The 13,483-nt window shown below is 51.2% G+C and overlaps 1 protein-coding gene and 1 long non-coding RNA gene across 2 annotated transcripts in view; one reads left to right on the top strand and one right to left on the bottom strand.

The window, feature by feature from the left end:
- The window catches only part of TFF3 (trefoil factor 3), a 4,014-nt gene extending 3,944 nt beyond the window's left edge, over nucleotides 1–70 (bottom strand). The window contains exon 1 of the mRNA XM_084753474.1: nucleotides 1–70. This exon is cut by the window's left edge and continues 61 nt beyond it. Coding sequence (XP_084609600.1) covers nucleotides 1–21 — 21 coding nt within the window. The 5' untranslated portion in view covers nucleotides 22–70.
- Nucleotides 1–13,483, top strand: part of LOC311581347 — an 84,773-nt gene that overhangs the window by 3,421 nt on the left and 67,869 nt on the right. The window contains exon 2 of the long non-coding RNA XR_014773750.1: nucleotides 4,387–4,469. This is a non-coding gene — a long non-coding RNA (uncharacterized lncRNA). The remainder of the gene's footprint in view (nucleotides 1–4,386; nucleotides 4,470–13,483) is intronic.

Below are 13,483 nucleotides of genomic sequence, written 5' to 3'. Positions count from 1 at the left end.
CCAGAGGGCTCTGGTCTCCATGGCAGCAGGCTAGTGTCAGTGTCACCACCCAGGATGTGCAGGGTCACAAGGAAAGCCCTTTTATATCTGCTGGGTTATGTGGACTCTGGACTCTATCCTGTGAAATTCCAGAAGACTCCTCCCCAATCCTAAGTGGGGCGGGGGAGGGCATTGGGGGGTGAGGTTAGGGAGGAAAACAGGAAAGGAGGTGCAGACAGCCGGGGCAGATTCCAGCCTGGAAGCAGGGTCTATCAATCATTGTAAGAGCCTAGGCTGGGAGAGGGCTCTGTGAGGCTGCAAGGCGAGGTTTCTGGCTACACAGTCACAGGCTAGGCAGGGACATTTAGTCTTGCCATCTCAACCACCCTCACCAGGAACAATGAAGGAAAAACCCCTGGGCCACTTTGTCCACAGCACCACCAACATATAAGTAACATGCAACGTAAGTGACAACTAGGCTGGGTCCCTGGGCCTCCCTTGTCTGTCACTCTTAAAAGTGGAAACTCAAGCCAGGTGCGGTGGCACATGCTGTGCGTGCCGACATTGCTCCAGCAGCTGGGGATAACCATCAGTTCAACATGCCCCATCCCCCAGAAGATGGATGTTGAGGAGCTGTGACTGGTCTCACTGCCTGGCGTTGTAGCAGGGACCGCCGGAGAACCCTCCGGCTACATCTAACTGCTCAAACTTGGCTTCCATGTTGAGCAGGTATGAGAGTGAGTACCCAAAGGGGTGTCCAGGAGTTACCCTTCACTGACTTGCCAGTGGAAGCCAGGTCTGTGTGCAGGGTCTATCGGACGGGGCCACACCTGCAGGCTGGTCCCGGTGTCAGAGACACAGCATGAGGAGGCAGCGTTGCCAGAGCAAACATAGCCTGGGTCATAGACCAGACAGTCAGCCTGCAGATCCCGGGACCTCATGACACCTAGCAGAGCCCTTAACCTCAGAGGTCACAGCTTGGAGAGGAGTGAAAAGCCTCAAGTGACTATTTGATCTAAGAATCCCAGCACTCGGGAGGCAGAGGCAGGCGGATCGCTGTGAGTTCGAGGCCAGCCTGGTCTACAAAGCGAATTGAGGACAGCCAAGGCTACACAGAGAAACCCTGTCTCTGGGGGGGGGGGAAGACTTGCCAGGATGAGGTGAACTCTGCTTGGGTCTTGAGGCTATCACTATGAGAGGGATGGCATTGCAGTGGTACTGCTGCTTTGTCAGCATCCCGTGGAAATCGAGTCCTCAAGGCAGGTGAAGGCCAGTCATGGTGCCTCTCTCGCTTTTCTCGAGGTATCACTCTCGGTTATCTGAGCCGGCAGTTAGGTGGGGAAAAGAAGGCAAAAGCCGGGCAATGTCGCCAGGAGTTCCTGCTCACCACCTGTCACCCGTTCTGCAGCTGCACTAGGCGTGGTCCTCCCTCGCTGCTGTGACTTCTTCTCTCACCTCACAGCCCCTTCTGAGTCATCAGGACCTGGCTGTGGATGTTTGGGGAAGCAAACACCATGGCTGGTTCAGGGATGCCCCTGTCCTTCGGGAACAAATGCAGATGCGATATACTAATCGCAGAGGGTGATTTCCACGTTGGGCTGAGTCTCTTGCCGTCAGTAATGAGACAGTACCCAGCCACCACTGTCAGGAGAATATAGGACAGGCCCTGGAGTTCTGGGATAACAATGTCCAACTTAAAGAATACCTAGAGTGCTGGCGTGGTGGCGCACGCCTTTAATCCCAGCACTTGGGAGGCAGAGGCTGGTAGGTAGATCACGCTGTGAGTTCGAGGCCAGCCTGGTCTACAAAGTGAGTCCAGGACAGCCAAGGACACACAGAGAAACCCTAAAACAAAGAAACAAAGAAAAAAAGTCTACATAGAGCCCAGCTTCACCTGCCCCATCCCCCAGGGCTCATCACGTGATCCCTAGCTCCAGAAAGTCTGTAGGTTGGCGGTGCTACGGCATGGAACACCTTAGGGACAGAGATAAGTCTGAAACAGAGCAGCTGGCAGCTGTGTAGCAGGGCACCCTACAACACACACAAACACACACAGCCCCGCCTTTTCTCAGCAGCTTCATGGTTCTTACCACAGTGACATCAGCCACCTCAGAAGAGCCTGTCTGTGGCCTTGCAGTAACCTCGACTCTTCAAGGAATCAGAGAGAGTCCTTGCCTCCCAGATCAGGAGGCACACAGCTCTCCTCATATGTTCACAAAAGCAAAGCTGCAGGTGTGGGGTCAAAGCCCTGGATAGATGGGGTTGGAAACCCCCAGCGGCCAGGACTGCCCACCAGCAATCCAGATGAGCCGTTGTCTAGGGTACCAGATTTCCTTTCTGTGACCCAAGATGGTGTCACGGAGATTTCCAAATGTTCTATGTTGATCAGTGTCCACAGCATGTGACCTTGTTTAGAAACAGGGTCTCTGTGGGTGTGAGTCAGTAAACAACAATACCACCAAACAGGAGCCAGGGTGGCCCTCCTACAGCTAACAGGCATCCTTTTAAGACTTAGGAGGAAAGGGGACCCAGAGATAGAAGACGGTATGATCAGAGACACTGGAGAAGATGGCCACATAACAATGGGACAGAAGCAGGAGGGACAAGCTCCCAAACCAACAAGTGCCATCAGCAGCCACCAAAAGTGAAGAGCTGTGAGAAAGTTCCCTGCCCTTGAGCTTGGTGTGGTGGTGCACGCCTTTAATCTCAACACTTGAGAGGCAGAGGCAGTCAGAGCTCTGTGAGTTCGAGGCCAGACTGGTCTAAATAGTGAGTTCCAGAACAGCCAGAGCAATATAGTGAGATGCTGTCTCAACAAAATGAAACAAAACAAATAAATTCTCCTGCCCGGGAGTCCCTGCAGGGAGCAACGCTGTGCCAACACTTTGATCTTGGACTCACGGGCTTTCCAGGGTGGAAATTGGCATCTCTGTTAGGAGAACCAGCTCTCATGGTCCATTCTACGTAGCCGGGAAGGAGTGGCCACAGCCAGTGGCTCTGAGTCCACTTCAGCCTCTGCTTCAGGCAGGAAGTACAAGAGGTATGAGGTCATCGTGCTCAACAGGCAGGCCCCAGGGACTCCAGGAAAGTTAAACATAGGCTTGTCTATTCAGAGGAAGGAGACTCGTAAAAGTAACTTTTATTCTCCCTGCTTGATTGTTGTCTGGGAAGCTTACTGCCTCCTTCTGCTAACCTAGGCCTAGGCCTGGAAGCTTCTAGCCTCTGCACGATCTAAACCAGGCCTAGAATGTTTTCAGCCTCTGAAACTTACTGCTGAATAAGCTCACCCTTACTTGTTCTTTCTGAGCTCTGGGCTGGCTGGTTCAACTCAGCTGTTCTGGCTCAAACTCTTCTCCCAGCTGACTTATTTAATCTGGCTTCTCTCTCTCTCGTCCCAGAATTGCTCTGCTTGGCCGCAAACTAGCTCAGCAGTCTGCTCTAATTTTCTGGCTTCTTCTCATTTTCTGGCCTGTTCTGTCTTCACCTGAGTTCTCTCTCTGCCACCCATCTCTTAATTACTGACCTGGTGAAAACTGCCTCTTAAGTAGCTTCCCTTTCCTCTCTCTTCTCCTGAGAGTTGGGCATATCCTATTCTGTCAAATCTTCTCTGATTAGTTACTTTTTCTGCCACTGATTAGGTATCACTTCCAAACATAGGTGCTTCCTTTTACAAACTAACTTTATCTTCATTGTTTGGGACTAAAAAGCATGTGCCACCATGCCCGGATCTAAGCTTTTCTTTACCTGATGCTTTCTCTATACCAGGCTGGTCTTTAATTTAGATCTGTTTGCCTCTGTCTGCTGGATTAAAGGTGTGTTTGTATCCCAGCCAGATCACGCTGACCCAGATCATCTTTGGATGTGATCTCTTGCCAGAACAACCATATTCTGAATTAACATTCCTCTACAGAGACATTTACCTGTTTTCCACCCAAAAAATTGCGAGAAGTATGTAGTTTACAACCTGGTGATTTGTGCTACCTGTAGGGCAAGGCTCTGCCGGAATCCCCCAGACTGTTGAGTTTGGCTATCCCAGACTCTTCCCAGTCAACACAGCCCATCTTCATGAGAGATGTCACTTGTACTTTACAACAGCCTAGGTGCCTTCTGTGTTAGACCACTCCTGACCCCTCCACGTTATTGTCTTTATCTCAGTCCTTCTCCTTAGACCAATGCCTTGAGCATTGTTTCTCGGCCAACAGAACCCATCTTGATGAAAGATGCCATACGTACACCGCGAAGAGTTCCGGTGTTAAATATGTCTTAAGCTGTGCTGTATATACAGGGTTGGGCTCCTTGCCAACAGGTAAACGTTTTCCCAAGAAACGTTTTTCTTGGCATCGTACGCTCGAAGTCTGAACCAGCACCAGGTAAATAATAAACACTGAACCCGAGTTCCTTTTTCAGCTCCTGTGAAGCATTTCTCCTCTGGCCATAAGCAACGGCAGGGATGCTGCACAGCTAGTACCCAGCACGAGGGGCTCGAGGAGGTAAGAAAAATGTTATTTAAATAGAAGCAGAGTACAAAAACCTGGGGTCAAGGGGTCACGACTATACCTCTATACCTGAGAGGGTGGGGTTAACAAAGCATTTTGCAGAATTACTCAGATATTTGTTAAAAATCCATAGGAACAAAATATTCAGAGCAACAGCCTTGCAGCTTAATTTTCACAGGAATGTAAAGAGAGACCATGAAAAGGGAAGGAAAATCTCTGCTGGTTATTCTGCAAGATGGGATACAGCAGTGTATTGCATGGAACCTTCTTGGGGGGGGGCTTTTTGTTTTTGTTTTTGTTTTTGTTTAATGCCAGACATATCTCGGCAAGTCTTGCAGGATGGACCTAAGCCACCATACAAGTTGGCGGCTCCTGCTCCCATGTAGTCTGACTGGAACTTGGAGCTCTCCCATTATGAGCCTTGCAGCCTTTTTGGCCACCAGCGTTAGAGCAACAGCGTCTGATACATCTAATTCCAAGGAACACCAGGGGGCCCTGCTGCCTCCCTCGTGCTAGGACTCTGCTCCAGAGCTTAGTTTTCCACACACTTGTTCCTTGTTTTCCCTCACAGCAGGATTAGTCCCTTCCTGAGGAAAGATGAAAACAAGCCCAATTTGTAGCACAAAAACAGTTGCAATTAGGACATAAAGCACGAAGCTTAGTGCTGATTAAACGTCCCAGGGTAGGGACCACGCATTGCATGGATGACGTCTCGTCTCCTCATCCTATCAATACTTAAGTGAGTGCTTAACTTTCTTCATAAGAAAACTAAGCAAAATTAATCCCAGCACTCGGGAGGTAGAGGCAGGAGGATTGCTGTGAGTTCGAGGCCAGCCTGGTCTACAAAGCAAGTCCAGGACAGCCAAGGCTACACAGGGAAACCCTGTCTCCAACAACAAAAACAAAAACAAGAAAACTAAGCAAAATTTAAACATACCCTCAGGTTAAAATACAGATGCAACCACCTTAGGATTATTTCCCATATATTATTTACCCAACAACAAACTCACCATCATCTTCTCAGCTTAAAACTTCCTAATGTACTCTCAATTACTTAGAAAAAATTTTTAGGCCACGTCTTTTGCTTGTTTTGGTTTGGTTTTGGTCCCCCCCTCCCCCCCCCCCCCCCGGCCCAGCTTTTTGATTTTTGGAGACAGCGTTTCTCTGTTTAGGTACCAGCTATATTCTTATCTGCCTATCACCAGTAAGGCTTTAGCTCCTGTCTTTGAGTTGGTTTCTGGAGACTCTGATTAAATCTCTAAGAAATGTATCAGAGCAGTGGCTGCTTCCGGGGAGGGAGCAGGAAAATGGCTGTCAACCTGCTAGACCTGGGAAGAGAGAAGCTCAACCGAAGAATGGCCTCCATCAGACTGACCTGCGGCCTGTCTGTGGGGCATTATTTACTCTTAACGGAGGGCCCAGTCCACTGTGGGTGGTATAATCCCTAGGCAGGTGGACCTGGGCCGAGCCAACCAAGGGGAGAAGGCTGACGGCTTCCATTCCTCTGTGGTCTCTGCTGCCTTCAAGCTCCTGTCTTGCGTTCCTCCTGCCTTGGTTCCCTCCATGACAATTGTAGTGTGTAAGACGACACAATTTCTTCCCCATGTCTCTGAGGACAGCGGCAAAGGAAGCACTTTCAGAACTCCATTTCTTTATTAAGAGGCATTAAAAAAAGAAAAGAAAAGAAAAACAAACAAAAGCCAACCGTGTGAAGAAGGCCACTGTTCACACTGTTTGGGGAAACACATTTGAAAAACTTGAAGTCTATGTTGAACAAATTCCGACAATAATGGGGGATGGGCGGGGGGAGGCAAGGCTGCAATGACCAGCAGGCCTGGAGGAAGCCAGACTTGGGGTTAGAATGGAAGCTGGGGTCCTGGTATAGATCAACGTGGAGGACAGGTCAACACTACAGAGTCTCACAGGGTCAGGAGTGAGGGTCCCACACTATGTCCCACTCAGCACCAAGCTTCATCATGAAAAGCGTCATCTCAGATCTTACGCTACCCCTTGATTCCTGGGCCTCTGAAGGGCTTTTTCTCTTACTGTGTTCTGTGAAATGACACACTCATCTATGGCAAAAGGTACATAGTGGAATGCCCTCCAAAGATGCTGAAAGGCCCTGGTGTCATATGTCATATCACCCCGTTATTATCCATGTGTTTATGGTGAAGTTGTCATAAAGAAGCCCAAATTTCTCCTTTCCTCAGCCGTTGTGCGGTGTATGCCTGACAGTTCTTGGCGGAGAAACAAAAGGAAAATTGTCCCATTTCCCAATAGATTCTGATGAAAATAGGTTTAAAAGAGATCAGGTACAAATTTTAAGATGCTGGTGGAGACCCAAGCTGGGGCTGTACTCATAGTGCTCATGGTGCTCATGGTACTGACAGTGCTCCTGGTACTCATGGTGCTCATGGCACCCATGGTGCTCATGGTGCTCATGGCACCCATGGTGCTCATGGTGCTCAGGGTGCTCATGGTACCCTCTGTGCTCATGGTGCTCATGGTACTCATGGTGCTCATGGTACTCTCTGTGCTCATGGTACTCATGGTGCTCATGGTACTCATGGTACTCATGGTGCTCATGGTACCCTCTGTGCTCATGGTGCTCATGGTGCTCATGGTACCGATGGTGCTCATGGTACCCTCGGTGCTCATGGTACCCATGGTGCTCATGGTGCTCATGGTGCTCATGGTGCTCATGGTGCTCATGGTACTCATGGTGCTCATGGTACTCATGGTGCTCATGGTACCCATGGTGCTCATGGTACTCATGGTGCTCATGGTGCTCATGGTACCCATGGTGCTCATGGTACTCATGGTGCTCATGGTGCTCATGGTACCCATGGTGCTCATGGTACTCATGGTGCTCATGGTGCTCATGGTACCCTCTGTGCTCATGGTGCTCATGGTGCTCATGGTGCTCATGGTACCCTCTGTGCTCATGGTATTCATGATGCTCATGGTACTCATGGTGCTCATGGTGCTCATGGTACCCTCTGTGCTCATGGTGCTCATGGTGCTCATGGTGCTCATGGTGTTCATGGTACCCTCTGTTCTCATGGTGCTCATGGAACCCTCTGTGCTCATGGTGCTCATGGTACCCTCTGTGCTCATGGTGCTCATGGTGCTCATGGTACCCTCTGTGCTCATGGTACTCATGGTGCTCATGGTACTCATGGTGCTCATGGTACCCATGGTGCTCATGGTACCCTCTGTGCTCATGGTACTCATGGTGCTCATGGGGCTCATGGTACTCATGGTGCTCATGGTGCTCATGGTACCCTCTGTGCTCATGGTGCTCATGGTGCTCATGGTACCCATGGTGCTCATGGTACCCTCTGTGCTCATGGTGCTCATGATGCTCATGGTACTCATGGTGCTCATGGTACCCTCTGTGCTCATGGTGCTCATGGTACTCATGGTGCTCATGGTGTTCATGGTACCCTCTGTTCTCATGGTGCTCATGGAACCCTCTGTGCTCATGGTGCTCATGGTACCCTCTGTGCTCATGGTGCTCATGGTGTTCATGGTACCATCTGTTCTCATGGTGCTCATGGAACCCTCTGTGCTCATGGTGCTCATGGTACCCTCTGTGCTCATGGTGCTCATGGTGCTCATGGTACCCTCTGTGCTCATGGTACTCATGGTGCTTATGGTACTCATGGTGCTCATGGTACCCATGGTGCTCATGGTACCCTCTATGCTCATGGTACTCATGGTGGTCATGGTGCTCATGGTACTCATGGTGCTCATGGTGCTCATGGTACCCTCTGTGCTCATGGTGCTCATGGTGCTCATGGTACCCATGGTGCTCATGGTACCCTCTGTGCCTATGGTGCTCATGGTGCTCATGGTACTCATGGTGCTCATGGTACTCATGGTGCTCATGGTACACATGGTGCTCATGGTACTCATGGTGCTCATGGTGCTCATGGTACCCATGGTGCTCATGGTACTCATGGTACCCTCTGTGCTCATGGTGCTCATGGTGCTCATGGTACTCATGGTGCTCATGGTGCTCATGGTGCTTATGGTAGCCTCTGTGCTCATGGTACTCATGGTGCTCATGGTACCCTCTGTGCTCATGGTGCTCATGGTGCTCATGGTACTCATGGTGCTCATGGTACCCTCTGTGCTCATGGTACTCAGGGTGCTTATGGTGCTCATGGTACTCATGGTGCTCATGGTGCTCATGGTACCCTTTGTGCTCATGGTGCTCATGGTGCTCATGGTACCCATGGTGCTCATGGTACCCTCTGTGCTCATGGTACCCTCTGTGCTCATGCTGCTCATGGTGCTCATGGTACTCATGGTGCTCATGGTACTCATGGTGCTCATGGTACCCATAGTGCTCATGGTACCCTCTGTGCTCATGGTACCCATGGTGCTCATGGTACCCATGGTGCTCATGGTACCCTCTGTGCTCATGGTACTCATGGTGCTCATGGTGCTCATGGTACTCATGGTGCTCATGGTGCTCATGGTACCATCTGTGCTCATGGTGCTCATGGTGCTCATGGTACCCTCTGTGCTCATGGTGCTCATGGTGCTCATGGTACCCTCTGTGCTCATGGTGCTCATGGTGCTCATGGTACCCTCTGCTCATGGTACTCATGGTGCTCATGGTACCCTCTGTGCTCATGGTACCCATGGTGCTCATGATACCATGGTGCTCATGGTACTCATGGTGCTCATGGTGCTCATGGTACCCTCTGTGCTCATGGTACTCATGGTGCTCATGGTACCCATGGTGCTCATGGTACTAATGGTACCCTCTGTGCTCATGGTACCCATGGTACTCATGGTACTCATGGTGCTCATGGTGCTGATGGTGCTCATGGTACTCATGGTGCTCATGGTACTCATGGTGCTCATGGTACCCATGGTGCTAATGGTGCTCATGTTGCTCATGGTACCCATGGTGCTCATGGTACTCATGGTACCCTCTGTCCTCATGGTGCTCATGGTGCTCATGGTGCTCATGGTGCTCATGGTGCTCATGGTGCTCATGGTACTCATGGTGCTCATGGTGGTCATGGTACCCATGGTGCTCATGGTACTCATGGTACCCTCTGTGCTCATGGTGCTCATGGTGCTCATGGTACCCTCTGTGCTCATGGTACTCATGGTGCTCATGGTACTCATGGTGCTCTTGGTACCCATGGTGCTCATGGTACTTATGGTGCTCATGGTGCTCATGGTACTCATGGTACCCTCTGTGCTCATGGTGCTCATGGTGCTCATGGTACCCTCTGTGCTCATGGTGCTCATGGTGCTCATGATACCCACGGTGCTCATGGTACTCATGGTGCTCATGGTGCTCATGGTGCTCATGGTACTCATGGTGCTCATGGTACTCATGGTGCTCATGGTACCCATGGTGCTCATGGTACTCATGGTGCTCATGGTGCTCATGGTACCCATGGTGCTCATGGTACTAATGGTACCCTCTGTGCTCATGGTGCTCATGGTGCTCATGGTACTCATGGTGCTCATGGTGCTCATGGTGCTCATGGTAGCCTCTGTGCTCATGGTACTCATGGTGCTCATGGTACCCTCTATGCTCATGGTGCTCATGGTGCTCATGGTACCCTCTGTGCTCATGGTACCCATGGTGCTCATGGTACTCATGGTGCTCATGGTGCTCATGGTGCTCATGGTACCCTCTGTGCTCATGGTGCTCATGGTGCTCATGGTACCCTCTGTGCTCATGGTGCTCATGGTGCTCATGGTACCCTCTGTGCTCATGATGCTCATGGTGCTCATGGTGCTCATGGTACCCTCTGTGCTCATGGTGCTCATGGTGCTCATGGTACCCTCTGTGCTCATGGTGCTCATGGTGCTCATGGTACCCTCTGTGCTCATGGTGCTCATGGTGCTCATGGTACCCTCTGTGCTCATGGTACCCATGGTGCTCATGGTACCCTCTGTGCTCATGGTACTCATGGTGCTCATGGTGCTCATGGTACTCATGGTGCTCATGGTGTTCATGGAACCATCTGTGCTCATGGTGCTCATGGTGCTCATGGTACCCATGGTGCTCATGGTACCCTCTGTGCTCATGGTACCCATGGTGCTCATGGTACTCATGGTGCTCATGGTGCTCATGGTACTCATGGTGCTCATGGTACTCATGGTGCTCATGGTACGCATGGTGCTCATGGTACTCATGGTGCTCATGGTGCTCATGGTACCCATGGTGCTCATGGTACTCATGGTACCCTCTGTGCTCATGGTGCTCATGGTGCTCATGGTGCTCATGGTACCCATGGTGCTCATGGTACTCATGGTGCTCATAGTGCTCATGATACCCTCTGTGCTCATGGTGCTCATGGTGCTCATGGTACTCATGGTGCTCATGGTGCTCATGGTACCCTCTGTGCTCATGGTACTCATGATGCTCATGGTACTCATGGTGCTCATGGTGCTCATGGTACCCTCTGTGCTCATGGTGCTCATGGTACTCATGGTGCTCATGGTGTTCATGGTACCCTCTATGCTCATGGTGCTCATGGAACCCTCTGTGCTCATGGTGCTCATGGTACCCTCTGTGCTCATGGTGCTCATGGTACTCATGGTGCTCATGGTGTTCATGGTACCCTCTGTTCTCATGGTGCTCATGGTACCCTCTGTGCTCATGGTGCTCATGGTACCCTCTGTGCTCATGGTGCTCATGGTGCTCATGGTAGCCTCTGTGCTCATGGTACTCATGGTGCTCATGGTACCCTCTGTGCTCATGGTACCCATGGTGCTCATGGTACCCTCTGTACTCATGGTGCTCATGGTGCTCATGATACCCACGGTGCTCATGGTACTCATGGTGCTCATGGTGCTCATGGTGCTCATGGTACTCATGGTGCTCATGGTACTCATGGTGCTCATGGTACCCATGGTGCTCATGGTACTCATGGTGCTCATGGTGCTCATGGTACCCATGGTGCTCATGGTACTCATGGTACCCTCTGTGCTCATGGTGCTCATGGTGCTCATGGTAGCCTCTGTGCTCATGGTACTCATGGTGCTCATGGTACCCTCTATGCTCATGGTGCTCATGGTGCTCATGGTACCCTCTGTGCTCATGGTACTCATGGTGCTCATGGTACCCTCTGTGCTCATGGTACCCATGGTGCTCATGGTACCCTCTGTGCTCATGGTACTCATGGTGCTCATGGTGCTCATGGTACTCATGGTGCTCATGGTGCTCATGGTACCCTCTGAGCTCATGGTGCTCATGGTGCTCATGGTACCCTCTGTGCTCATGGTGCTCATGGTACCCTCTGTGCTCATGGTGCTCATGGTGCTCATGGTACCCTCTGTGCTCATGGTGCTCATGGTGCTCATGGTACCCTCTGTGCTCATGGTACTCATGGTGCTCATGGTACCCTCTGTGCTCATGGTACGCATGGTGCTCATGGTACCCTCTGTGATCATGGTACTCATGGTGCTCATGGTGCTCATGGTACTCATGGTGCTCATGGTGTTCATGGTACCATCTGTGCTCATGGTGCTCATGGTGCTAATGGTACCCATGGTGCTCATGGTACCCTCTGTGCTCATGGTACCCATGGTGCTCATGGTACTCATGGTGCTCATGGTGCTCATGGTACTCATGGTGCTCATGGTACTCATGGTGCTCATGGTACCCATGGTGCTCATGGTACTCATGGTGCTCATGGTGCTCATGATACCCTCTGTGCTCATGGTGCTCATGGTGCTCATGGTACTCATGGTGCTCATGGTGCTCATGGTACCCTCTGTGCTCATGGTACTCATGATGCTCATGGTACTCATGGTGCTCATGGTGCTCATGGTACCCTCTGTGCTCATGGTGCTCATGGTACTCATGGTGCTCATGGTGTTCATGGTGCTCATGGTACCCTCTGTGCTCATGGTACTCATGATGCTCATGGTACTCATGGTGCTCATGGTGCTCATGGTACCCTCTGTGCTCATGGTGCTCATGGTACTCATGGTGCTCATGGTGTTCATGGTACCCTCTATGCTCATGGTGCTCATGGAACCCTCTGTGCTCATGGTGCTCATGGTACCCTCTGTGCTCATGGTGCTCATGGTACTCATGGTGCTCATGGTGTTCATGGTACCCTCTGTTCTCATGGTGCTCATGGTACCCTCTGTGCTCATGGTGCTCATGGTACCCTCTGTGCTCATGGTACCCATGGTGCTCATGGTACCCTCTGTGCTCATGGTGCTCATGGTGCTCATGGTACCCATGGTGCTCATGGTACCCTCTGTGCTCATGGTACTCATGGTGCTCATGGTGCTCATGGTGCTCATGGTGCTCATGGTAGCCTCTGTGCTCATGGTACTCATGGTGCTCATGGTGCTCATGGTGCTCATGGTAGCCTCTGTGCTCATGGTACTCATGGTGCTCATGGTACCCTCTGTGCTCATGGTGCTCATTGTGCTCATGGTACCCTCTGTGCTCATGGTACTCATGGTGCTCATGGTACTCAATGTGCTCATGGTACTCATGGTGCTCATGGTGCTCATGGTACCCTCTGTGCTCATGGTGCTCATGATACTCATGGTGCTCATGGTGCTCATGGTACTCATGGTGCTCATGGTGCTCATGGTACCCTCTGTGCTCACGGTGCTGATGGTGCTCATGGTACCCATGGTGCTCATGGTACCCTCTGTGCTCATGGTGCTCATGGTGCTCATGGTACTCATGGTGCTCATGGTACCCTCTGTGTTCATGGTGCTCATGGTACTCATGGTGCTCATGGTGTTCATGGTACCCTCTGTTCTCATGGTGCTCATGGAACCCTCTGTGCTCATGGTGGTCATGGTACCCTCTGTGCTCATGGTGCTCATGGTGTTCATGGTACCCTCTGTTCTCATGGTGCTCATGGAACCCTCTGTGCTCATGGTGCTCATGGTACCCTCTGTGCTCATGGTGCTCATGGTGCTCATGGTACCCTCTGTGCTCATGGTACCCATGGTGCTCATGGTACTCATGGTGCTCATGGTGCTCATGGTACTCA

The sequence above is a fragment of the Acomys minous genome, assembly GCF_964271855.1.
Source record: "Acomys minous genome assembly, chromosome: 13".
Classification (NCBI taxonomy): domain Eukaryota; kingdom Metazoa; phylum Chordata; class Mammalia; order Rodentia; family Muridae; genus Acomys; species Acomys minous.
This window is presented reverse-complemented; position numbering and strand designations above follow the sequence as displayed.